This window comes from Liolophura sinensis, chromosome 6, assembly GCF_032854445.1.
Source record: "Liolophura sinensis isolate JHLJ2023 chromosome 6, CUHK_Ljap_v2, whole genome shotgun sequence".
Classification (NCBI taxonomy): Eukaryota; Metazoa; Mollusca; class Polyplacophora; order Chitonida; family Chitonidae; genus Liolophura; species Liolophura sinensis.
Genome location: NC_088300.1, coordinates 50,471,459 through 50,499,028, shown reverse-complemented (window position 1 = coordinate 50,499,028; position 27,570 = coordinate 50,471,459). Strand labels below are relative to the sequence as shown.

The following is a 27,570-nucleotide window of genomic DNA, read 5'->3' as shown; positions in this document are numbered from 1 at the left end:
ATTACCAGAACAAACTGTAGGCTTTGATCAACACCAATGCACCTGACTGGCTAATGATGCAGTCAATCATGCAATTATGGAATGTACATCAAACAAATGACCCAATCAACTCATTCAAGGTAAACACACCTTGACTTTACATGTGTGAAAACAAATGCATATGCTGGATAAGCTTACTGCACATCTAATGGCACCTACAAAATATACATAGCTGATCTACTGTATACATGTACATCAGTATATATATATATATATATCTAACCTTGCAAAATTGGTAAATATAAAGTATACCAATCAGAATGCACCTTTTAAAATGAAGCCATGGTACTGACATTTTCTTTTGGCAATCTTGGCATTAATAGAAATTCAGTCCACACAAAATTGTGATTTCTTAAAAGAATACTAAATTCTGAGTAAAGCATAGAGACTCAAAAATAACGTCGAACTCTCTTCAAGCCGAAAAAAATACTGTTCTTCAGACAAATAAAAAGTAAAAACATTACAACACACAACCTTAGCTGCAGGTTAATGTCATTGGCATGGGAGATCTTACTCACACTGGTTCATCAGTCTTTGATTTACCGGTTTGTTTGATTAGTGTTTCACTCTCTTGACATACTTGAGTTTAACGGTGGATAAACTAGGAATAACTGGTATTTAAGTATTGATACATACATGCACAAGTATGTATAAACTAAGATATAACAACAGTGGCAATGTCATGAAACATATCAATGATGACATTTACTTCTGCTCTAAATAGGATCAGCAGGCCATTCAAGGGTTGAGGGAAAAAAACAAGTTTCAAAACTTTTCCGCACGAGTAAAGAAAGTGATTATAAAGAAAACTTTTGACGAGCACAACCATTTGTAGATACAGTCCATGAACCTGTATTAAATTGCATTATATATCTACAGACAAAAAAAATCGGTGATAATAAAATATGAATTCATACATCTTAATAGTTTGGGAAATACAGGATCAATGTGGATCATCAGATGGATGATTATGTCTTAATGCAAAGATAGCACTGAAAAAAAATGAAACAATGAAACTACTGGTTATACTGAAGGATCATAAACATGAAGGTACCATAAAGAAATGGATGGATCCAACACACCTGATGTCCCACCATTCCCTTCTCATGACAAAGGTGTTACTTTTCATTTGATTGCCAATAAAAGGAATTGTGACATCACAACGTCACAGAAAGACTGAGCATTTGTAACCAATGTTCAACATTTGGTTTAAAGGATTAAAAAATGGAACTGATGACTGGTCAACTGTGTGTACTTGATTGACAGTGTGGAAAGGTCTATACAGTTTGCCTCAAGAAAAGTTTATGCAGCAATTGAATTGTTTACAGGTACTTTGAGAAATAGAAGTTTTATTTGTAGAAATGGCTGGCCTGGATTAAGAAATGGCACGTAATAGATCACACAACCTCGTTATAAAAGGTTTCCACAAATGTATGGGAGGGCCAGTGACAGCCAGTGGGATTTACTAAAAAGCACAACCTTTAGTACACTCTTATGAAATGGGTAATAGCATCAATTAAATTTATACTTCTAGAAACACACGTCAAGTCACTGTTGAAGTCGTTTTCAATGAACAGTCTTTGTAGTCAAGCACTATCTTGCCAAGCTACTCTTCTTGGGCATGGTATCCTCATTCTATTATCTCATGTACTGGGAATTCACAGTTAATGACAATGGATCAAAATAAGATTCACATAGACATTAGAATAGGAATGGTAAAAATCAACATTATACCTTCAACAGAATCCAACATCTGCATCAACTGCAGTGCCAATAAGTGCCAAACATGATCAATCAGCAGGAAGTAAAAGCCACTGAAACTACCAGATATGTACAACTGCAACCTGTGCAATTTTCAAACAATTTCTGATCTACACCAAACAGAACCCTAACACTGGTAACTTTTGATTATCATTGTAACAGCTTATATGTATGACAAAAACATAAGCTTATGGCATATACATGACCTTATGGCACATACACGACTTTATGGCATATACATGACCTTATGGCACATACATGACCTTATGGCACATACATGATCTTATGGTACATACATGACCTTATGGCACATACATGACCTTATGGCACATATATGACCTTAATGCACATACATGACCTTATGGCACATATGACCTTATGGCACATATATGACGGTATGGTACATACACGACCTTATGGCACATATATGACCTTATGGCACATATATGACCGTATGGTACATACACGACCTTATGGCACATACACGACCTTATGGCACATACACGACCTTACGGCACATATATGACCTTATGGCACATACATGACCTTATGGCACATACATGATCTTATGGTACATACACGACCTTATGGCACATACACGACCTTATGGCACATACATGACCTTATGGCACATACATGACCTTATGGCACATACATGACCTTATGGCACATACATGATCTTATGGCACATACATGACCTTATGGCACATACATGATCTTATGGTACATACATGACCTTATGGCACATACATGACCTTATGGCACATATATGACCTTAATGCACATACATGACCTTATGGCACATACATGACCTTATGGCACATATATGACCGTATGGTACATACACGACCTTATGGCACATATATGACCTTATGGCACATATATGACCTTATGGCACATATATGACCTTATGGTACATACACGACCTTATGGCACATACACGACCTTATGGCACATACATGACCTTATGGCACATACATGACCTTATGGTACATACATGACCTTATGGCATATACATGACATTATGGCACATACATGACCTTATGGCACATACATGACCTTATGGCACATACATGACCTTATGGCATATACATGACTTTATGACACATACATGACCTTATGGCACATACATGTATTTCAAAAGTGCCCTTTTTTAAAGCATCTTCAATCCAACTACAGGAGGAGTTGACCAACATAAATGGAGAAGATAGTGTCAAAAAAATAAAGAAAACAATTCTCAACAGTAAATATCAATATATGTGTGTATATGAAAAGTATATTAAAATTCATATTTAATTCTCTCAGCAGGAATAATGAATTATGGACAATGGTATTATGTATCACCACTATACATGCATACTGATACTAAATAAACGACTAATCTACAATGACATGCATAAAGGCTGAAATGGTAATGACTAGTAGATTTAGGCCGCTTTATACGACTACATGGTAATAATGGGATCTAGCCTGACCAATCATGTGGGATTTTTCTTCACACTCCTTTCATGACATGTCAGTCAAATCTGGCGACATATGAATCATTTGTTTCGAGATTCTTGTAAGATTAATCTGGTGGATTATCTCTGGCAGATTTACAGTCAGAGATTCAGGTAAGACAAGTCTGGTGGATTATCTCAGCCCTAATTAGGCAGCCACTGTCTCTGTTTTCCCTTCCTTAGTGATCAACTGTACCAGGCTGCCACTTTTTGGTCTCGTCTCGTTGGCTGCCCACTTATACAATAACCTGCAACAGATAAAATTACCACTGTTAACATGCACAGCTTTCCAGGTACTTAATATTTACATTATGCTGTTTCGGAAGCCAGTACGATGAAATATACATTTGTGATGAAACCCTTTTTTCTTTTCATAATCCACAAAAAACCTCTACATTTTAGCCTGCTATTTCCTAGAAATCGTGTTGGGAATGTCAGCCTCCTAAAAAACAAAGAATGTTTGTTCATTTGCTTTATAACTTGGAACAACTTTATGTTTATAATGTTGTACATAAACAAGAACTTAAAGCCCACAAGGAATAGGATAAGTCTAGGCTTATCTGGTTGACAAACCCTGTCAAACATTGTGATTTCAAATGTTCAAATTTCAAACTGCAATTTCAAATGTCAACTGTACCACAAGTGATAACTGCAAAAATTGTCTCTGGCAATTTTCTAAGGATATAGCAATCTTTCATTCTGATATCAGCGATATTACGGCATGTCTCCAAACAGCATTATGTTTCTGTTTCCACACATAGTTCTGCCTCACTGAAACATTAAGCCAACGACACCAGATATGATGCTCCATGAAACAAAACAAGTTTAGAAAAACAAGTTTGTGGCTTGTTTTGTCTTGTGGTACGGTCTTGTCTCCATTTTATAAAATGGACACTCCAACCACTAGGCCATCATAGAGCAGTACAGTTTCGCTGGTGTCAAAAGCCATGCACAGTATAATGTTATCTAGATCATAGCAATTGTATACCAACGTATTATTTTCGGCCCTCTCTGTTAAAAAAAGAATAATCAAAAATTAAAAACTCACTCGGCCACAAACTCAAGGGAAGTCCAGGTTGAAAAATCACCTTGAGGCATGTTCTTCCGATTCATAGGTGTGTCGAGTGTAATCCTAGAAACAAAGAAAATACAAACATTTTACTGAACCCATAAAGAAGACTAAGAGAATGTTGGATGCCGCTCACGTGAGTGGACTAAGGGAGACAACTCTTGCTGTAAACTTGCAGCATAGCACTACAGGCTAGGCCAGTAAAATATATATCTGTTTATACCAATTTCATTTTATTTCCTTGGTGTTTTATGCTGTACTCAAAAATATTTCACTTATACGACAGCAAACAGCATTATGATAGGAGGAAACCACAGGAAAATGTTAACACCAAATCACTTCATAATTAATAGTAACTTTAGATATGGACATAGGTGCATGTACAAAACCACAGGAAAATGTTAACACCAAATCACTTCATAATTAATAGTAACTTTAGATATGGACATAGGTGTATGTACATAAGTCAGACACCATGAACTCAAATATCTGGGTTTCTTTTTTTTTCAAAAGAAGTTCTTTATCAGTAAAGATCACAATAACTTTAAAACACAATTTCAACTTTTTTAAATTTATGAGAACAGTTACCACAGGAAAACAGGGATTACTAAAGATGGACATTTTTTGAAGGAAATTTTTTGCAGGACAGATTTGCTGTTTGCTTTCTGATATTATCTACTGTTGTGTTAAAAGGCGACAATGCAATTTCAATTTCTGACACGTTGCCAAAGTCTTCAAAATATGTTCTAAACAAAACTGTCAATGCATTGCTCATAACAATGGCTGAAACTATAAAACCAGGCTATCATTAAAAATCATGTTTCTTTTGCTAAATTTGACCAAACCCCCAACACTGGGCGAAACTCAAAAGCCTGAAAGTTTAAAAACAATTTTTGGTTCTTCTCAATGTTCATTTCTTCAAAATCCCTATCATTTTCATTAACCAAAATTAAAAACAAAAAAAGAAACAATTTCTTGCAAAACGGGGGAAAACCAATGAACATCTGCAGAGTTTTTAACAAAAATTATGACATGAATGTCAAATCTGACGACACAAGAATACACCCATCTGCTATTCATTAATGCTGAGAGTAAGCTTTCTGATAAACAGTATTTCTCTTCAGCAGTTTACACTTCAGTCACACATACCAACCATACCAATGAAACAGTTCGTCATGACATGATATCTGTGTTACTCACGGTAATAAGGTTGCCACGGTAGTGTTGTCTGGTAGGCCACTCCCCTTACCAGCCAGGCTCTGTGTCAGATGATGGACAGCTGCCTTAGCCATCCCATAGCCAATCATACCTTAGGAAACACAGCAAGGAAATAAGATTCATACTTATGATCTTTATCAGATATATAAAACTGAATGAACTAAATCTTAAAAATAAATAGGAAAATAAACTCAATCTTAAAGGATAAGAAAGCACGAAATTTAAGTCAGTATCACCACACAGACTGCCAAAAACTAAATATTTTTACTCATATTTTACAATTTTCTAAAATGAAATTATATGCATTCCAATATCTGAATTCTATTTTGGGCTTTATGGGTCATGGGTCAGTTCCATGAAGCATTCTTAGTGTTTAGTAGCCCTTAGCTAAGAGCATTTTACACCACAACACCATATGTTACTGTCACAGTAATTAATGATGTCTTCACGCTAAATACGGGCCATATGCTGAACATACACTTGTGTTATGAGGTAAATGTACCATATTTACCAAATCTTACTATTTAATGTTTGACTTTACATAAAAGATATGTGTTCTATGCAAAAAAAATCAAGAATATTTCACATAATGAATAATAACATGTGTTAAGACCTATGTTAATGACTTAATCATTGACAGCTGCAGCTGGTATCATCACTCCCTGTCACCCACCTGGTGTGGCCTGTAGAGCTGGGTGGGCGCCGGGCAGTGTGAGTAGTCCCCCTTCCCTCAGGTGTTTGGTAGCCAGTCCAGCGGCCAAGACAGAACTCCAGACACTCTGCTTCCAGCTCAAGTCACAGTTCTTCACAAAATCTGAAACGCAATGCATGTATGTTATAAGTTTTATTTGAGACTTAAAATGCCATGTAAAGTCACTTTAAGCACCATTTCGGTCATATCAGAAAAGTGTCTCCTTGTAGCAGGCAGATGTCAACCCAACACTATTCGTAGTCAATGAAAGGCCATGCCAAAAACACCAGGCATGTACATATAATGTCACACAATGACTGAGTGACCAGTTCTCAGGATATACCTTTCAAACCTTTGTCACTGGGAGTGATTATAGCTGTAGTACTGGACTAGAATATGCAGACTATTTAGTTCTGTACTAGAAGCATACATGGAGATTTAGCCAGATTCCAGATTTTCTCCTATTTTTTCTACCTCCTCCATGTTAATTCAAGACACCAACACCTCCCTCCACCCTCTTCACACTCTCCTCTACTGCCTTTTTCCCTGGACTAACTTATGCTTCAAACACAAAGCATCGTCAATGCTGGATTAGAACATGAAGCCTCATCAGTGCTCGACCAGATTATGAAGCATCATCAGTGCTGGATTAGAATGCGAAGCATCATCGGTGCTGGAACACATTATGAAGTATCATCAGTGCTCGACCAGAACATAAAGCATTATCATTGCTGGACTAGGATATGAAGAATCATCAGTGCTGGACCGAAACATGAATCATTATCAGTGCTGGATTAGAACTTGAAGCATCATCAGTGCTGGATTAGAACAAGAAGCGTCATCAGTGCTGGAATAGAACATGAAGCATCATTAGTGCTGGATTAGAACATGAAGCGTCATTAGTGCTGGATTAGAACATGAAGCATCATCAGTGCTGGATTAGAACATGAAGCATCATCAGTGCTGGATTAGAACATGAAGCATCATCAGTGCTGGACCAAATTATGAAGCATGAGTTACACTGAAACTCACAGACTGATATAACATCACAAACAGACAGACAGACATATAGATGGAGGAAACCATCAAAGGAAATATTTTTATTGACCATCACTAACAATTACATGTAAATGTGATCTCTTGTTAAGTATTTATGACTATTAACCAATTTCCCACGAGTGTATGTATGTATGTAGTAATCCTAAAAAAACAAACTTTTGGACGCAGCATTTCCTCCTGCCCATCCCCCCGCCACACAGAGGATGGCGTCCACCTTCTGGTCACCGATCATCTCTGCCACATCCTGAGTTATCTGCTCCTCCTGCTGGACCCATGATTCAGTCATCTTTACAATCACGTTACCATTTGCTTCATCATTTGCTGCTAGGTCAATGGATCCAACCCACTGCAAAATTAGACATTAAATCAATGCATACTTGTAGGCCTACTTGTTCACTGATGAAATTCTTTCAGAAAATTCACATGTAGCGGTAATGAACACAAACTGATAACATACATGTACGTTTTAAAACAATCATAACAAACATGCATTCCAAGGCTTTATCACTGGAATATACAGATACGTACATTACACACAATGGATGTGCATCATGACCATTTGTATGCGACTCTCAGGCCCTTAACCAATATGGACGCATGCTCAAGTCTAGTTCTTTCTGCTTTGTACCTGGAGGTTCGTCAGGAGCCTAATCGCATTCTCCTCTCTTTTAAAGCAAAAGAAAGCTAAAATATGAAGTACGGTTCATCACATAGACCACTGAAAGCTATTTGTAAAAATACTTTTTTCTAGATTTTTGAAGATTGTTGAAAGGCATTAAAATATTTGAATTTTATGGTGAGCTTTGTAGGCCATACAGACATTATTTAGGAACTCTGACGTCACATCACCCTTTTTTCCTGAGGTTCACCAGAAGGAAGTGATTTTTGAGTACATTACTTCCGTAATGTCTTACTCATGGGTTAAAAGAGTTACTACAACATTCAGTATTATAATTAAATTTGGAAACACCTCCTGTGATGTCAGAGCTCCTAAACTCTGATAGTATGGTCTATAAGGCCCACTTCAGACTTCAAAGGTTTAAACGGCTTTAACTCCCTTCACAAAAATCTAAAAAGATAAATGAAAGTAGTATTTAGTTTTAAGTTGTTTGTACGATGAACCTTACTTCATATTTCAGCTTTCTTTTACTTCAAGTGAAAAAATTCTTGAGTATTTTAAACATCAATCAAAAAATAAAAATAAATATCCGTAATAAGGCAAAATTAAGCACTGTGTATATGGCATATGATAAGATACAAATTAAGTGATGAGAATAATATATATATAAGCCTAGGAGAAATTAGTTTATAGTGGCATTCTATCTAATTTTGTGACTGACATACGGTTTATCACCAAATGACTATGATAAAATCTCGATATTCCAAATATCGAGCATATTTAATGATATGTATCGAGTAGGTTTCGACTGCTTATTGCTATTCCAGTTTCCACTCATGTGGGCGTTACCAACGTCACAGCATCCGGAGCTCATGCTTGCATGCATAAATTTCCTTAACAGTGCACTGAAATATTATAAAACATAATTTAACCCCTCAGAAAGAATTGTCGGATGACTTACATAATTTCTGGTTTTGAAAAATCGCACAACGGTGGAACCAAGTGCCCCTTTACCACCATACACTAAAACACGACCGACTTGAGATGCCATGCTGCTTGTTGTCAGAGTAGCTCACAGAGTCTAATAGCTTACAACGAATCTGCATCGAAGGTCTGGTAATGACCAACCTTTTGGCTATTTTCATTGGCTAACAGCGAAACTGTCATGTCGGAAATACTCGTTATATTTGACTATTTCCATGCATTTCACCTCAAAAATGACTCACGTAATGAGTTTTCCCCGATAACAAAAGGCTCCACATTTCATGGAAATCATTGAGGTTGACAAACATTTGCTTCATTTTATTCTGTATCATTATACAATGCCTCGTTTTGAAAAACGTTTTTCTAAGCTAATTTTTATGGCTTACGCTGTAGGCTACTTAGAACAAAATTTAATTAAAATTACTTTTTCTTTACACATTTGACCACACCATTCTCATAAATTTCTAAATGTTGACTATAAAATGTTGATGCTGGTATTTAAAATGCGATTTTGTGTTGAGATCGCCGCTCTCTCGTAAATCCGAGAGTTCGCAGTGACGTCACCATGGACCTTCCATGTCGAAAGTAGATTCGACAATTTCTGGGGAGGAGAGCTGTGATTCTGCTGTTAATATATTGCGTAGATTGCTGCTTATGGCTACATGATTACTTTTAATACGCTTTTCGATAATTTTGGTCTTAATTTATTGCCAAATTCCAGATCTTTTCGTCTAGAATGTCCCGCCATGAGGGTAAGTATGTCGGGGAACTTCAAGATGGCTACTAAGTTTGAGTAACGGGAATGTTTTCACAATAATAAATACTTCGTATGGATGCATAAAAACATAACTACGCATTAAAGGACCGGTTCGAGAACACGACAGACAGTTAATGGCCCCATTGTCTGAGCCCGATTTGAATGTCTGTTTGTTAATAGATGAAATTTTTGCTCACTTCCGGGACAAGCATTGAAGTAGTGGCGATTGCCCATGAATATGACTGAGATGTGCAGTAGTTTGATTTCTTAACATGATAGTGTAAAGTAAACAGCTAAACGATTTATTAGCAATTTATAATGAAATTGCATTACCACAGTATCTGTTTCAATCGTGCTAATAGGAGAGAGCATCAGTGGGACGTCTGTTGTTGACATCAAATGTTATCTGTTGAGGTTGTCTATGACATTGCTACTTTTTTTAGCCGAGAGGTATGTCACTGAGATAAAAGTATGAAATTCAACTTTTAGTTGCTGTGACAACAAGGTGTAAGACTTTATAAAGTACACTAATAGTATTGAATATTTGCTCTCGATTTATTTTTATTCCTCCTGTCTACTTTTTTTGCTTGAAGATCATGTTTCTGACATTTCGCTGTTTTGGTGAAGGGTTTCATTGTTTCTCTATATTTGCCGCTCTTGCATCGGAATTATCAAACCACATGATAGTCATTACACGTGGCTAATTTCATTTCTGTTTTCAGGTGTCAGCTGTGACTCTTGTTTGAAGGGAAATTTCCGAGGCAGGAGATACAAATGTTTGATTTGTTACGATTATGATTTGTGTGCTACATGTTACGAGTCCGGTGCAACTACTACACGACATACTACTGATCATCCAATGCAATGCATTTTGACAAGGACCGACTTCGGTAAGAATTGAAATTAGATATGTTGACAAAATTCTTGGCCTTTAATTTTTAAACAAATGAATGTGTGAGCTTTTCCAAGTAGTGGCTACTGACTCCGTCAACTCCGTTTTTTCCACTTGTGAGTTTAAAATCCATCTTTCGCTGTTCAGCTGTGGAGTGAAGTCCAGAGGTTTATCAGGTACCTGGTAGCGGACAATGTTTTACTTCTGCGGCTCTCGTTTCCTGAACCCATTAATGTGATCAGTATTATATAAATGTGAATAGTTAGGCATTATAAAACTATTAATGATAAAATTAAATGAATTCTAGACATCCTCTTAGTCTTACGAGAGCCAGGCAAACTAATTGTCAGAAGTCAGCTGACCCTTGACCAATGAGGTAACACATTTGTATCCAGCTCTCCTTGGTTCGCCTGCAGATTTGTAGGGGTAGGAATAGGACTGGATATTCTAGCTGGTTTAGAAATCAACTGGCCATTTCTAAATGTTGCCAGCACAGGAATAAGAAGTATACTTGTGATGTGAAAATTGTGTGATATACAATGTTATTGAATTAGGAATGACAGTCATGTTGTTTAGAAGTCTAAGTCTAGATTTGCATGTAAGGAGAGGAGACATGGTGGTTATCTCTGGGCACAGCCTGGTTCCAGTATATTGAAGTAATGATTGGGGTTTAACACCACATGATAGTGATAATGAGTAAAGGTGGTAAAGTGACCTCAGTGACAAAGAATGGTATGTGGAGTGCATGACCAATTGTACATGTATCTAGTTTTTGCCTTAACTTAAAAACTTAATTTGAAAACTTAAATGAATTTTTCTGCTGTGTTTGCAGATCTTTATTATGGAGGAGAGGCACTGACAGCTGAGCAACCCCAGGCTTTCACTTGTCCTTTCTGTGGTAAGATGGGGTACACAGAAACAACCCTGCAGGAGCATGTCACTGCTGAGCATGCAGATACCAATACAGAAGTGGTGAGCTTTTATTTGTACAGATTTAGTTTAACTAAGATGTAATTTCTTATCAGGAATTAACTTGAACATTTATGCTAGTAAAGTTAACGCTGTAACTTTATCACTTAATATTAATTCACTTGACTGTAATATTTATGAATTCACAAACTTGTTTTTTCAATTTATTTACATTTTTGTCAGATTATTTCATTTGTTGCTCTGAAAATTTTATGCATATAGAATAATGTCAGATTATGAGTAAGTGCTGCTGTTTATTCCTTAAACTAATGTCATCAGAACATGATATGAAGGACAGATGTTAATGGAGGATTGCACATGGGTATTTTGGGGTTACAGGTATGCCCTATATGTGCAGCACTTCCCGGTGGTGACCCTAACCATGTGACTGACGACTTTGCAGCACATCTTACCCTGGAACATAGAAGCCCACGAGACTTTATATCCTTTACTGAACATTACTGTCATCTAGTTGAGTCATTGAAAAGCCTTTGGCATGTCATGTTCATACAGTTTTGGATGGACGAAAATGGTTTTGATTTAATGGTTTGTACTTAGTATAGGAAATGTATCCCACTTAGCAGTCAATGTATATTAAATATGTTAAACTTAATTACATGTTTTTGAAATGCTGATTAAGATGAAGGGATGGTGTAAGAGTTAATTCAAGTTGCTTAACTTTTAGCAGCTGTGACAACAAGGTTTATGTTCATTTAGTGTTCCACCAGTATGGTGTAGGTATCTGTACGCCACAGGTGGGGAAGTCTGTTATGGGCTTGCCAAAGGTCAGTGGTGTATCTTAGGCCAAGACTAGCTTTTTTTGGCAAATCTTCATTAGCATTGTATGGCTTCAGAGACAGTACACTTGAAATTGGATATAACACAATCCAGTTCACGTCTGTCCATAACAAACGCTAGATTTGAGTGTGGCTGCAGTTATGGTTGGAGTAAACAAGTGTCATAAGTTATTACATGTATGTTGATCATTGTTGACAAAAATTAAGGCAAAGTTAACCTATACTTAATTTTTGCGAGTAAACTTGCTCTTTTTCTGATGTACATTTTAATTATAAAGTTTTTCTTAACTCCTTTGCACGATGAGCCTGCGGGCATTCGCCACACCCGACGGATACCCCATCCTAGTCGAGGAGTAGGGGCCACTCGCTCTCGGCGCACAAACATGCATTTCTCCTCAGCTGGATCAACTTTAACTGGGCTTTCACCAAGTGGTAGGGAAACTATGGATCCTATTGCAGGTATCCACTCACTCTTGTTGGATTATTTTTAAGGACTCGCAGTAACTCTTTTGTATTGCACTCAGTTGTCGCTATTTGTCAAACATTTATGTTTGGAGGGCGATTTTGTTTGCTGTTTTGTTTTTCTTTATTGTGTTTAGTGTTACGTGTGCAGATTTATACATTTTGAGAACTCTACTATGCAGTTGGTTTTGTAAGAAAAGTCAAGTTTCTTATCACGTTCTTGTGGTATGAAGTATATTCTAGTGTTTCTCTGAGAAAATGTTACTGTTTTCTGGGGTGTATTTCATAATTTTGTCAATTATTACTCTTTGATAATCCCAAAGCATGCATCTAGTGTTTCCAAAACATCTATTTCCTTGCAAATATTGCCACGATATTGCTGGAAAATTTACAATGCGGCATTAACCCATAATCAGTTTTTTCCTCTAAAGAGTTTGGTCATTAGGATAGTTAATGGACAGGTGAAATCAGCTGACTTAAGTGTTTAGTTTTGAATAAGACATTCTACCATGTGTTTACTTCTATTCAAAGAAGAGACTTTGTTTCCTTTTTCAGAATTACTTTCACAGTTGTCAAGCGTTAGAAGCCGGGCTGCTGCTGCTCAGAGTGTCTCCTCTCAGCTGCAGCAACTGGAAATGCAACTGCATTCAACAAGGTAACTATTTGCACAAGTCTCATGCCTAATTCTTAAACGTATCTTGTAGTAATAGAATTAAAGATGCATTGGCGTATGTGATCCTTCATAAAGTTTTTATTGTTGTAACACAAGTCCAACTCACGCTGGCTTCCTCTCCGGCCATATGTGGGAAGATCTGTCAGCGGATTGTGGTGGGTGTCCCCCAGGCTCTGTGGGTTTCCCCCTCGCCATAATGCTGGTTGCCATCGTATAAATGAAATATTCTTGAGTTTGGCCCGTAAAATACCAATAAAATAAGTAAATAAATTTTGTGGTAATATATATGATGTGGGTTGTACATTGTGATCTGACATTGTGGTCTGAAACCCTGAGTTACCTCAGTATCATGAGTGACGTTAAACCCCAAGCGTTCATTCATTCATTTTTAAAACTGATAATTGCTGTTATTTTGTTTTGGAGAAATTTTTAATACCTCTTCAAACTTGAGAGCTTCTAAAATTATGATCAAGATCTCGCATATTTTGCTCAGCTGTGATTATTAAACTGAAGATGGTTTAGTTGTTCAGATGATGGGCAAGTCTTACAGGAAGGTTGGAAGTTTTCACAGATTCTTCCTGTACCTCTAGCTCTTTGGTAGGTTAATTCCAATGTCTATTGCTTGCATTTCTTTTCAGAGTAATGAATGAACATCAGTATGCAATAATAATGTTTGCAATCTTTCTGTAATTGTAACTGATCAAATGGGATTCTGTTTTTTTTTTCACCTGTTCCAGACAACAGTTAGAACGTTTACCAAGAAGGTCTACAGATTCCACAGTAAACACAGGCCGAAACGCAGTGGGTGGAAGTGGTCCTGGCATTTCTGCAGACTTAACCAGTTCCACATCTAGTAACAACAACAACACTCCTAGTTCACAGTTTTTGTTGCCAAGGTTTGTTTGTGGTTCTGATGAAAGTGAGGTTACTTGTCATATCTGTTCAGCATTTTATCATCTAGCTAGGAATGCATGTCCATTGAGCTTTAATATTTATGTGGTTTTATTTCACTTTAACTTTAAGGCCAGCTTGCTGTTGTCTTTTCTGATAGCTCCACATTTAATTCGGTTAGAAACTGGGATATGTTGAATAATTGAGGAAAAAACTGAATGTCCTATTTTATATCTGCTGTTATCCTAAGATGACAGCTGGTCTTCATATGTGACCAGAATTCTGTATGTAATTGGTTAAGAATTGGTGACATTCTTCAGTATTCTGCACAGGGACAATGTGCCCGTTGATGTGAAAGCTAACTAAATTATTGTGGTTTTGTTTTTGTAGGTGCATTGATAACTCTAATTCAGAAAGTGGTGGACAGAATGTGGAAGCAGAAAGAACGGATCGGGGATTATTTGTACAAGAGTTGCTCTTATCCACATTGACAGAACATTTACAATTAGGGGATTTTTCGGAGTGGATAAGTTCTTTGTCAGAGCAGACAGAAACTGGCCCACATGGCTCCCAGCCACCATCAGGCAGTGGGGCAAGTCCTCAGCAGAGCTCCAGTAATGAGCCTGTAGAAACCAAACGCTCTCAGCGTCCCCCACCTCCTACTGATGTGTCCTCACAGGGCTTGAAGAGGAAGGCGAGTTCAACATCAACACAGGGTCAGGTTGGTGGCAGCGGTGGGATGGTACAGTCGATGGGGCAGCAGGCCCAGGTGCTGGTTCCAGGTCCTGCTATTAGGGCCCCTCTCTCCCCAGGGCAAGGCGTTCATCCCAGTCCAGTGCCTGGTGCTGGTGTAGCCGTTGGGACCTCTCCCCAGTCTCATACAAGGCCTTCACCAACAGGACTAAGAGATCCAAGGATGAATCCCCCGGCTGCCAAGAGGAACCTGCTCAAGCATGTAGAAGCTACCAAAAAGTCAGAACCTCCTCCGCATTAATAGCCAACATAGTTTGAACCATTCGTTGAACTGGAAAAAAGGATTGTTGATCCTATGATTTTTTTTTTTTCAATTTATTTCCGTATCAATTTGTATTATTTATTGGAGAGGTTAAAGCTGCTGTAGTTCAAGGCTTTTGCTTTTTGTGTAAAGTGGTTCAATATGACTACAAGTGTCAAATCAGTTGTAAAGCTATCGGACGAGTGGCTGTCACCTATGTATATACGTGGCTTGTGTGAAACCACTTCATAGCATTTTCCTTTCTTCTTTTTTTAAGAGGACTTTTGTTGAAAAAAGTTGAAGTACTATATTGACCTGTGATACATGTAAATTGTCATATTTGCCAAAGTGCAGACAAAACTTAGAACACTTGTATGGATTGAATAATCCAAAATGAAGCCAACCTTGGGATTGGTTGTGCCAGGACAATATTTCAGGACATAAGTGGTGATATGTAAAAAAAACAAAAACTAGGTTCTGCAGCTGTGCAAGTGAACAAAGTTTACATAGGTTTGTGTGAAGTTTGCCTTGCTGAGAGAGCATCTGAAGAGTGTGAAAGTGTCTTGTCAGTTTGTAATCAGAAACCAGGAGCCGTCAGTGAATTCTGTTTGTGCTGTTTTGAGCAGAAAGGCCAACCTTTACCTTTACAATCAGTTACATGTAACCCAGGGTGTTGTGGACTTGAGATTGGTTTTCCTTGTATTTTATGATATATCTCCTGGCACAGTTTAACACTCTACCCACCACCTGGACCCCCTTGATGCCACTTTCACTGTACAACTACCTTATTGGAGAGGGGAGCCATTCATTACCCAGCCACAGGTATTATTATTGATTACTGAATGGAGCCTGGGGAATTCCATAATCATATCAAGTTTTCTCCCCAGAGAATGAGACCGTGCTTACAAGTAGCTAGATGATCGAGAAACTGTGCTATATGAACTTTGTGATGATTGGGATTTGGACAACCAAAAGGTAGCCTGTCCAAAGCAGACCTGTGTAATTATTAAACGTGTACAGAGGGCACACTACAGTCGGTGTTCAAGCTAAAATAAATACACAAAATACTATAATAACTTTATCAGCTTTCTGTTCATTTTTGTTAGCTATGAAAAATCAATGCATTTTTCATGTTTTGCTGTTCTGTTCTCTACAGAATTTCACATTGAAAAGCAAGATTTTGCACTGTATGAATATCATCCAAAAACTGATCACAAAATGATATTTTACAGATGCCCCTATAGCGTCAAGACTTGTACGTCCTAAAAGACGGGTAAAATGACAAGTTCCTCAAGTTGTTATTAATTAAGTCAGCGCCAAAATCTGCTGTGTGCAACTCCATTTTGCCTAAGAGCTAGTCCGGAAGTCTTCTGTGTTAGGAGGAGAATTGCCGTCGGAAACCACCGAAGTGCAGTTCGTACATTTCCGGTAGACCTCTTCTTTCCAGAAGGTAGCGCACAGTACAGTTCGTTTTCCGCTCTTTTCATCCTATAGTGTCATGTTTTTAAGTTTTCTTCTCCTTTAAATTGTGAAAAAGATACATTGTATTAAATAGGAATAATAGGGAAACAAGTTTTCTGTCACTTCCATTTTAGCCTGGTGTGACATGCAAGAACACTTGACGTTGCCCATCACTGATGTAAATGACACATTTTCAAATGTAGATGCCTCGTTTCCTCCCACCATAATGCTGGCCACTGTTGTATAAGTGAAACATTCTTGAGTACGTCAGAAAACACCAATTAAATAAATAAAAAAAATGTGCCATTCCAGCATAACTGCTGTACTAGTAAATGTTTTTGAACCGTTGTGTTAGCTACATTCCATAGAGTATCCATTTCATTTTAACTTCGCTGCCTGGTTTTCTTGGCACTGAAGTATCACTTATAACTGATCACTTTGGGAGTGTGTATTGGTACATTTATCAAAGGCAAGCTTCAATATGTTTTTCCATGGATGACTGGTTGTCATAGTGAGCTTAAACAGGAGTCATTAATCAGCTGAAACTTGAATGATGGATTACAAATCCAGTTTAGGGTTTAACTTCCATCATTTTTAGTCTCCTTTAAACCAAAATGAGTTCATCATATAAATATTAGGATTTTACAAGATTCTAATATTTCAGTAAAAACCTGGGCCCACTTTCACAACGATGTCGTAAATGTTCAATAATCGCACATATAGGACAATAATAGTGACATGCAAAACAAGGTACAACAAATGTATGATAAAACAAAGTTGTACCCCACTTTGTGAAACTAGGCCCTGAAGCCAGGTACACCATTCTCTGTTATGTAGCGCATCACTTGTCTGTCCTTTAGAACACAGTAATACCACTATTACAGATACGCCTTGCAAAGTAAGTCTGCCCTGCAAAGAGGCTTGATTGTGTCAAGTTCAGATGGCCGCTTGACCTCCGAAGGATTTGGCGTGATGCAGTATGCCACATGTACTCACTAATGCACCTTGGTACTTTCCTAGCTTGACAATTCATGTATACCGATTGCCCAAGTACTGGTCATCCAAGTACTGGTCATCCAAGAGGGTGTATGTATACTGTCAGTGGGTGGGGCATGATACGTCTGGTGAACATAGAGCTCCAGTGACCAGACTACTGTATATATGTCAGCATTGGTACAAACCTGCAAATAGGGGGGCAATGTTGTGAGAAGACTAATATTGTGTTAAAACAAAAAACACATCAACAAACACTTCTTCACAACCGCTGTTTTACACATTTTGTATCATTCTGTCAGTTGCTCTTCAGGAAAGTATCTGGCCCCAGTCATGTACTACAGCAGCCTTAAGTCAGGGCTTTAATTAGGAAACTGGCTAGGTGCTGTGGTTTCACCTGGGGTATTCATACTTTTCCTCCACACATATCCAAGAGTGAATATTCTGATATTCACATGGTCATATCATGTAACATAATATATCATTATTCCAGCAGAAGAACTGTCTTTAATGTGAGATGAACATCAATAGATTCAGTCTGTGACGTGGATCAGAAGGTTTGAAATGGCAACAAAAAAGGTTGTCAGTGGCAGGCCAAAGGTCCGTGATTTACACTGGGCGCGGCATTTTCTTCCTCTCACTTTCACATAATAGAAAACTTCCTGAGTGAAATAAACGTTAAATAAGTAATATAAAAAGCTAACAAATAAACCAACAAACACAACAAATGCTAAAACAAAACACTTTATTCATGTAAAGGCACCTCTAGGCTTCCATCAACAAACAGTGAACATTATACACATGTCCAATGAATAAAATCAACACACAAATAGAGACAGCCTGACAAAGTTTTAACCATGTCTGGATGTTATACAATAAATGTATTCTGATGTTATGGACAAGCTCAGTATATTAGATTTATTTATTTATTTATTTGATTGGTGTTTTACGCGGCACACAAGAATATTTCACTTATATGACGGCGACCAGCATTATGATGAGAGGAAACCAGGCACAGCCCTGGGAAAACCCACGACCATCTGCAGGTTGCTGGCAGAACTTCCAACATATGGTAAGTATATTAGAATAAACCTAAATAGAATATGCTACTTACTTGCTGTTATTGTATACACGTTCACTACCACTGACATCATACAAATGAATATACACAGTAACTCTTTTTTAACCTTCAAAAGACATTTTTAAGAAACTAATTAATGTGCAGGACAAATATTTCCAGGACTAAGCCTAAATCAGCTGGCCTAAATCACACTTCAAAAGGAAAAAGAAGAAAACAAACAAAAAGTGGGGCTGGTTTTGATTTAGAAAGACATGACTGCTGAAAGGAAGTACTAGGCTTTGACCAATGCTGAACACGTTTATGTTTCATAGTAACACGCAATTTTTGATTAGGTCGATTAAATACATACATGTAATTATCATTAGACAAACACTGTGCATCAATTATATATTATGAACGAGAGTCAATATCAGATGCCAAGTCGTATTATGTAACAATAACCTAATTGTAATGGTTAGCGATTTGATGATTACAAATTTACAATATGGTTTATATTGATGTCCTATAGTAATTATAGATATTACTATATCCAGCTGCATTTATTCACTTCGATTAAATTGGGATGATCCAGAACCTGTGGCACTTTCACAAAACTTTGTATGTCCATTTTTACAAATTTCCTCATGAATCATATAACATGCTTTTTTGACACTATAACCTAGGTGACATGGGCTATACGAAAAACATTAGGAGAAGTTCAAGTTTTGTTAATGTGGCCCCAGGCATTTAAACCAGCACAGGGACTACATCCCTTAAATTATTACCACATCCCTGTGCATAAACACTGAGAAGATATTCTTCATGTAAGACTGCAAATCATCCCGTCCAGAATAATTACTGCATTTCACCTGAAGTTATGCCTCTTAAAATCCACTTTCAGATACCAATGAAGGTCTTGATACTTTTGATGCCAACACTTCAGGTTTTCTGATAAGAAGTTAATCACACTTCACAAACAAAAGCTATTAAATGACCCAATAAAGCAGAAGAATCATGCAGAATCTAGCAAAAATGTGTCACTTGGAAAAAGCTTAAGTTTAGGTGAAATACAGTAACTGCACAGAACAAGTCAAGACTCGAGCATATGCAAGTGATAATGCCCATAGGTCAAACCTAGAATAACACATGTAAATTCTGAACATACTGGATCACAGAAAAAAAGTTACAACCAAAATATTGTTTATAAGGTACAATTTCCCCATTACCAGGTCACTAAATGCTACATGATGAGCTTAATGCGCTCCATATTTATACTTCAAACCCTTCACCATCAGGATTGTCATTTAACTAACATCTGTTCTGACCACATCTCTCTTCTTATCAGTTACGTGTAACTGTGCATTTCAACTCTGATGCTTGCTATAAGGGAGATAGTTGTTGCTAACTCTGCAGTCCTAATCTTGAAAAAAAAATGTAAAATATTGATAAATCATGATGGGTGTGGGAGGGGGGCTTTACAAGCATTCCAAAACTCTCTTGGTCACGACCAAAAAAAAGAAAAAATGGTTGACTGAGGTAGTCAATGTCACAGGATTATTATTCGTGGCATTTTTTTTACCACAGAACATGTGTTTTTCAAAGTTGTCACAGCCCCAAATGATGTATTTATTTGATCTGTGTTTTATGCCGTATTCAAGAATATTTCACTCATATGACAGCAGCCAGAATTATGATGGGAGGAAACCAGCCAGAGCCAGGGGAAAACCCATGACCCACATCTGACTGCAAAAGAACAACGCAAAATGAAGTACAATGAATTTCTTTAATCCAAATGTTTAAATGCAACTGATATACAGATACTGCATACCGTGGGATGGGATATTAAGAATTCTCAGATTGAGACACTTATGTTGTCATTGGTTATTGCTTCATAAATGTGGGATTTTACTTTACGAGTGTGACATTGCTTTGCTACAGTTGGTTATTGTTGTACATCAGGTTTCGCAAAATATGTCATTGTGATCATGTATTGACCAATGAAAACCAGAATCCTCTTCATGAGGTATAACAATACATTATGTTTCACCTGTCACTCCTGTAGGAGTTTACTCTATGGAATAACCAAACTTTTTTTATGTCTTAATGACTTTCATTAGAACTGTGTCTTACTATTCCATTTTTTCTTAATTGCATTGTTTTTCAAACACTAAGAGATATGCTGCTGCATCAATAACTAACACATAAAAATATGAGACATGCAGGATTTCAATCCTTAAAGAAATTGATAATTCCCAAACGATACAATAAGCATTCATAGTACCAGCATAGTACTCAGATGTTAAAAAGATCCAGTCAAAACCACCCAAAAACTAAATTAAGCACTACATTTACAAGAGTTTAAATTCAGGATTCAAGGGTTCTAATTTGCAGACTTATTAATGTAACCCAGTTCCAATTTCAAGAAATAGAAAAATGGACTGAAATTTTTCAATGGTAACCTAAAGTTTCATGAGTTTTCCATGCACATGCAAGAGTCATTGTACTGTAAGAGTCAAAGAGTTTATATCAAAGAGTTAATCAATGCCACCCTAAACTGTTGGAAACTTTCTATATAAGTCACACAATGCTATCCTGAAGTGCTGGGTGTTTTCAATGCAAGATTCAAACAATACTACAATAAACTAATGGGAGTTTTCTACGCAAAAGTTTAACAATGCTACCCTAAACTGTTGGGAGTTTTCTATGCAAGTCAAACAATATCACCCTAAATTCCGAAGACTTTTCTATGTAAGATTCAAATAATGTCTTCTTAAGCCATTTGTGGGCTTTAAACGTAATACTAAAACTACTGACCGAAGCTCTCAGAAATAGTCCAATTCAGATTCAAATGGTAATGACGTAAACTCATGAGATGTACTCTCCATGTACAAATTAACATAGAAGTCTGCTGGGTCACCAGCACCATTTGAATACAGCACAATATCATATATCTATCTACTTGTGCAATCAAACAATATGATGAGGCACTGAGGGGTACAAAAATACAGTTTTATGTTGCCTGTACATAAATGGCCTAAGTCAACGTGCTGTACACCGTATAAAGGTATGTTTTAGTACAATAGTACGTGTGAACTACTCAAAAACTGTGGCAAGAAAAGGCTGAATTATTATTCAGAAAACATCAGAAATATCGCATAAAACATGTATGCTAAGTTTTTTCATCTGATCATCTCTAAAAAATATAATTATCAAACCAAGTTGTGCAACAAACAATTTTAACTTATTCCAAATGGTCTACTCCATCAGCTGGAATGCAAAATATTAAGACTTTCAAAAGAGTCGGACATGACTCATTTTCGAACATCATTTAATACAAAATACAAGCAAAACAAAATCTAGAAAGAATAACACACCATCAATCCCCAGTTACCAGATACATACACACTTTCCATCTGCTGGATAACAAAACATTTTAAAATCTGCTGAAGTCAAATCTTAACTGTTCTAAATTTCAATGTTACATTCATTATAACTGAACTGCCTAATAGTTGTCGAGGTGAAGATTCCATTTACTCCCCTTCTTCCCAGTTTTAATCTTTCCCTGTGCCCTGCCCACCAACTCCTCTCTCCCCTCCCCATCAGCTTGCCTCACCACACCACCCACGGAGGCTGATGGATTCTGTTCACAGGGATACCTGTGATGTTGACTGGGATGTTGATAACCGCAGCCACAAGACCATAATCTTGTAATGCTTTTCGTATCATGTGTCTGAAATGAAAATGCATATTACATTTAATTAGGATCATTTGTTGAAAATTGTTTTTCTCCCACTTTTTAATCACTGATATTGACTGGATAGGCCATGTATCTTATACTTTCCTACTAGTTTAGGTCTTTATGTCAAACAATACAAATAAAATAGTTTTGTACAGGAATGAATAAGCAAAAGGTCACTGTCTAAATTAATAGACCATTAACCCATTTTGGATATTTTTTTATCATTTATGGTATGATTGGTGTTTTACGCTGTACTCAAAAATATTTCATGTTACAATGATGGCCAGCATTATGGTGGGAGGAAACCGGCCAGAGCCTGGGGGAAACCCATGATCACTCTAAGGTTGCTGACAGACCTCTCCACGCACAGGTGAAGAAGAAGCCAACAAGGCAACCGCATTGGTGAGAGCCTCCAGAGTCATTGCACTGTGCTGACACGCTAACCAAAAGTGGTGCCCATTTAGATATTTAAATGTCTTTATTTTTTTTTTCATTTTGGTTTAAACCGTTAAGATTTATTTATTTATTTGATTGGTGTTTTATGCCGTACTCAAGAATATTTCACTTATATGATGGCGGCCAGCATTATGGTGGGTGGAAACCAGGCAAAGCCCGGGGGAAACCCACGACCATTCGCAGGTTGCTGACAGACCTTCCCATGTATGGCCAGAAAGGAAGCCAGCGTGAGCTGGACTTGAACTCACAGCAACCGCACTGGTGAGAGAGTGTTGGGTCATCACGCTGTGCTAGTGCAGTAACCAACTAAGCCATGTAGGACCCTAAACCTTTAAGAGTTTGAGGACTTCCAAAATTAGGCACAGATTATGACATGATGAATTAACTGTACTCAAAAATGTTCGGCTTATATACGTGTAATGGCAGCGAGGTTTATCAACCGAACTACCAATGCACTGGATTAGGTGACTGCCACACCTCCTGAATAAGTTGTGTGACATTTTCCTCACCCATCTTTTCCTAAAAGATAAACTGCTGGTATAGCTGCTCTCCTCCCCGTTTCATCTTTTATCATGTCTATATAATCAGCATCATTGTTGATGTCATTGTCAGTTATGATCACTGCTGCAGCACCTGCATTTTGAGCTTGAATTGTTTTTGTTAAAAATGAACAGCCTCTGAAAGCAAGCAAATATAACACTGCCATTAAAACACAGTTTACATCCAAATTGAATGAAATCAATGATCAAATCTAGCTCATGCTAAATTCCTCATGTGGGAAGGTCTGCCAGCAGCCTGCAAATGGTTGTGTGCTTCCCTCAGGCTCTGCCCAGTTTCCTTCCAACATAATGTTGGCAGCCGTTATGAAAGTGAAATACTCTAGGGTATGGTGTAAAACACCAATTAAATAAATAAACGATATCAGTACTCTCTACCAAAATTGCCTTTAGTCAGCGACACCCAACAACTTAAGTCCTACACATTGATATGTTTGAAGTTCACATTATTGCAAGGAAAATGAAGTTAGAAAACTTTTTCTAATTAAAATGATTATTAAAAAACGAGTGGCATGCTGGATATTGGGCAGAGTTCAGCATGTTTTGATGGAGGGCGACATCAGTTACTTGAACTGCTATCAATTTTACTGCCCTGTTTATGACACTGCCATATTTGAAATTGTTTAAACGTTTTAGTAAAATATAACCTTAATAAATGAATTCAGTTTTATCTGCTGTAGTATATGATCTCACGGCAGTATGGTTTTAAAGCTGGATATTAGGAAATTTTGAGAATGTAGTGTAGGCTGTGTTACTGCATGGAGTTTGTTCTTACCACATGTTGGTGCACCTATTAATGCAGTTTATCATTATGAATTAGAAAAAGTGTTCTGACTTGATTTTCTTTGGAAGAATATGGACTTACAACATAACGTATCACTGACTAAATGCAATTTTGGTAGTAAGTATGACTGATTTTACAGACAGATGGATATAGGCGACTCTCAAAAATAAACAGACTATAGCACTGGTTACAACTGCTCTTTTCAAAGAGCACTTCAGGCCTATACCACAAGTAAACAAGACTCGCAGCTAAAACAACCACCACAGTATTACCAGTAACATCCTTACATGCATGAGCAGTGGGAGCAATGACTACACGTATACAACCAAAATGTTTTTCTGCCCCTTTATTAACTTACCCTCTCTGTATAAGAGCCACCTGCTCCTGTATTAAGTAATGATTCTCAATCCTACTACAGCCATCATACGGTTCAGCTGGCACTAAATTAATCCCTGTGTATCGTCTTTGCTGAAAGAGAAAAAAAACCAGGCCACTTCATGAAAAATAATGTGTTGACCAAAATTATGGAAATATTACAATTTGTGTTTAAGTGAGTGATATTTAACATCATCTTTAGCATTGTACACTTCATATAGCTAGGAAAGAAACAGGCTTTTGCCACACTGGTATTACTGCTTTGTTAACTGTAAGCTAAGACACACATGTACACTAAAACCGTACGTACATGTAGCGTCTTCTGAAATACAAGTAGCACCTTCTAAAATACATGTAGCACATTCTAAAACAAACATTTTTGTTAGAATTAAAGGCAGATACATGTTGTGTTCAAAGGTCAAACACACATGAAATATATTATAAAGTGCGCTCAGAGGACTTCATTTCATACTTAATGAAAACACAGATCTAAATGTACTTACAAAACTTATCCCAATATCTTTTGCTGGCCTAATTTTGTATGTGTATGCGACCTGTTCTGGTTCCACCAGCTCAAAATGCAAGGATTCGTCCAAAACTCTGAGGTCAGAGACACTTGCTAGCTCTTGACGGACTGCAAATGTGGCATAACAAATAAATCACAATTAATGCATGGACATATGTTCCTAAGAATAATATAATCCAGCCATAAAACTATGAGAATCACTTAAATATCCAACTTAAATACAGTTCATCCATTTTATCTGGACAAAAAAGCACACTTTCAAGCCAGGCAAAATTTAATAGTAGTCTCTTTTTTTTCAGGTGTAACAATCTCAGTTTGTGAAGTTTAGGTAGGTATTGGTTGGTTTCTTTTTTATTTATGTTATCTGAAAAATGAATTTCTGGGTATAATATGTGAAAGTTTAATCTTTTAATCTCTAAAGATTATTTATTCTTGCAATTAACTTTTTAGTTTATACTTCAATTTTCTCATAATTAATATCAGTAGCCTTCCATGAAAAGGGAAGTAAGAATATGCCTCTCTTTTTTTTATTAATCGTTTTCAGGCATGTGCTTTTTGACGACTGGCACATGATGACAGATGTAAACTCCACATCATTTTAGCAAGCTAGTTTAAGGGTTACTGGTCATAAGAATGAGCGTTACAGTCAGATGTCAATCAATCATGATGTATAAGGCAATATTTATGGAAGACGTCGGGATCTCTAAGGAACTTAATGTCAGACGGCCTACATATATAGATCCAGGGTCAGACCTGGGTCAGGTCACACCTAAGACCTTTTTATTCACTTGATGTTAACATTAAGGGGATGGCACAAGGACTGGTTGACCTGTATCAGTATAATGGCTCGGGTGGGGCAGCTTACTCGCCTTCGGCAAGTCATCTCAGTGAAGCAGCACTAGACACGAGTGGTGGAAATCCATCCTGCTACAAGGAGGCACATCACATGCACTTTAAGGGCCCGGTCGTCATATGACTGAAAAATTGTTAAGTACGTCGTTAAACCCCAAGCACTTAGTGACTCACCTACATATATAGCTCTGGTAACGTTTTTGTGCAACTAGACGCAAGAACAATCTAGGGATTTGAGGCCATCCTTGGCCAAACAAAATTTTGCCAAATCTAATGTGACAGCAGTCTTGGACTAGATGATTGTGTTGGTTCCATGACTGAATAACTGAAGTTATTTATTATTATTTTTTCAAGCTCTCAATAATGAACTACAGACCAAAGCTCGTCTTACATACTTTTGTGCTGGTCATTCAGGCTGATAAGACATTATACATAATTGTTAGTACTTGTGTCTTCAATTCTATACTTCTTTTGACAGTCGATATCCATCCCTAAAGGTATCTGTTAAAATTGTGCATGTTCATAGTTGCAGAATGTGTCTCTGAAATAGATGAACAGAAAGTGTTGGGAAAGTTACGGGAAATAACTGCTTCTAATGTGTCGGATGGACAGTAAGCCATATTTATCGCATCTTCACACGCGTATTAAATCTTCCTTAGCCTTCACTGATGTCAACCGAGTGGTCCCCATACGCAACTAACCTGTTCTGAGTCTCGCCGAACCAAAAATGACCCAGTACAACTTTAAGCCCTCTGTCACCATTTTGATCACTTGTGAGGCGGAAACGATTAGCACCATCTGACGACAGCAGGGAGTGAACCAGCCAAATGGACTACTAGACTTGCCGAGTGTTACTACAATTTTGTCATGAGTATTATCTCCCATGAACTACCTTATTTTTTTCTGCGTTCATATCGATCACGTAACTTGTATGTACAACTATCAGGTCGTCTTTGGTTCGGCGAGACTCTGAACAGGTGAGTTAATCATGGGGACCACTCGGTTGACATCAGTGATTTAATGCACATGTGAAGATGCGGAAAATGTGGCTTACCCTCCATCCAACACATCAGAAGCAGTTATTCCTCATAACTCTCTCAACACTTTGTGTTGGTCGATTTCACAGTTACATTCCGCAACTAACATATTTACTGAGGACCCAAATGTCGACACCACTTACGGGGGCACATTCGGTATATAGCTGTATACATACCTGTACGAATACACTGTGAGAATACAAGCAAAATACTTATAAAACAAAAGTTGTCACCAGCTTTGTCACCCATTTTCGTCCCGATTTCTACCACATTGCATACATCAAACTGCTAAAAATGTGAAACGTCTGCTACTGTACATTCATCACAAAAACTGTGATGTCAGCACTTCACACTAC

General features: G+C 37.4%; 3 protein-coding genes across 3 annotated transcripts; 1 reads left to right on the top strand and 2 right to left on the bottom strand.

Moving 5' to 3' along the window:
• Positions 1 to 2,882: 2,882 nt before the first annotated feature.
• On the bottom strand, positions 2,883 to 9,006 carry LOC135468673 (dihydropteridine reductase-like). Its single transcript, XM_064747050.1, has 6 exons — positions 8,917 to 9,006; positions 7,493 to 7,682; positions 6,260 to 6,400; positions 5,569 to 5,677; positions 4,348 to 4,431; positions 2,883 to 3,547 (listed from the first exon to the last, which is right to left on the bottom strand). Exons 1-6 carry the CDS (start codon positions 9,004 to 9,006, stop codon positions 3,448 to 3,450), a joined length of 714 nt encoding a protein of 237 aa, XP_064603120.1. The 3' UTR covers positions 2,883 to 3,447.
• A 504-nt stretch (positions 9,007 to 9,510) lies between these two features.
• On the top strand, positions 9,511 to 16,451 carry LOC135468034 (E3 ubiquitin-protein ligase KCMF1-like). The gene is made up of 8 exons (XM_064746041.1): positions 9,511 to 9,691; positions 10,419 to 10,586; positions 11,421 to 11,560; positions 11,897 to 11,998; positions 12,654 to 12,813; positions 13,372 to 13,471; positions 14,227 to 14,385; positions 14,771 to 16,451. Exons 1-8 carry the CDS (start codon positions 9,676 to 9,678, stop codon positions 15,372 to 15,374), a joined length of 1,449 nt encoding a protein of 482 aa, XP_064602111.1. The 5' UTR covers positions 9,511 to 9,675; the 3' UTR covers positions 15,375 to 16,451.
• A 2,142-nt stretch (positions 16,452 to 18,593) lies between these two features.
• LOC135467654 (protease-associated domain-containing protein 1-like) lies at positions 18,594 to 27,530 on the bottom strand. The gene is made up of 5 exons (XM_064745446.1): positions 27,391 to 27,530; positions 25,303 to 25,433; positions 24,783 to 24,892; positions 23,593 to 23,760; positions 18,594 to 22,618 (listed from the first exon to the last, which is right to left on the bottom strand). The coding sequence occupies exons 1-5, from the start codon at positions 27,461 to 27,463 to the stop codon at positions 22,498 to 22,500; spliced, it is 603 nt and encodes a 200-aa protein (XP_064601516.1). The 5' UTR covers positions 27,464 to 27,530; the 3' UTR covers positions 18,594 to 22,497.
• Positions 27,531 to 27,570: the final 40 nt, after the last annotated feature.

Excerpts from the sequence above, each read along its gene's own strand:
- LOC135468673 (XM_064747050.1), bottom strand. The coding sequence starts at position 9,006 with ATGGCATCTCAAGTCGGTCGTGTTTTAGTGTATGGTGGTAAAGGGGCA. Across the intron at positions 7,683-8,916 it reads TTTTCAAAACCAGAAATTAT|TGGGTTGGATCCATTGACCT; the intron begins GTAAGTCATCCG and ends CTAATTTTGCAG. Across the intron at positions 6,401-7,492 it reads AGGAAATGCTGCGTCCAAAA|ATTTTGTGAAGAACTGTGAC; the intron begins GTTTGTTTTTTT and ends ATTGCGTTTCAG.
- LOC135468034 (XM_064746041.1), top strand. Across the intron at positions 10,587-11,420 it reads TTTGACAAGGACCGACTTCG|ATCTTTATTATGGAGGAGAG; the intron begins GTAAGAATTGAA and ends CTGTGTTTGCAG. Across the intron at positions 11,999-12,653 it reads ATAGAAGCCCACGAGACTTT|GATGAGCCTGCGGGCATTCG; the intron begins ATATCCTTTACT and ends ACTCCTTTGCAC.
- LOC135467654 (XM_064745446.1), bottom strand. The coding sequence starts at position 27,463 with ATGGGTGACAAAGCTGGTGACAACTTTTGTTTTATAAGTATTTTGCTT. Across the intron at positions 25,434-27,390 it reads CTCACAGTGTATTCGTACAG|TCCGTCAAGAGCTAGCAAGT; the intron begins GTATGTATACAG and ends CCACATTTGCAG. Across the intron at positions 22,619-23,592 it reads TATCTTTTAGGAAAAGATGG|ACACATGATACGAAAAGCAT; the intron begins GTGAGGAAAATG and ends TTTTCATTTCAG.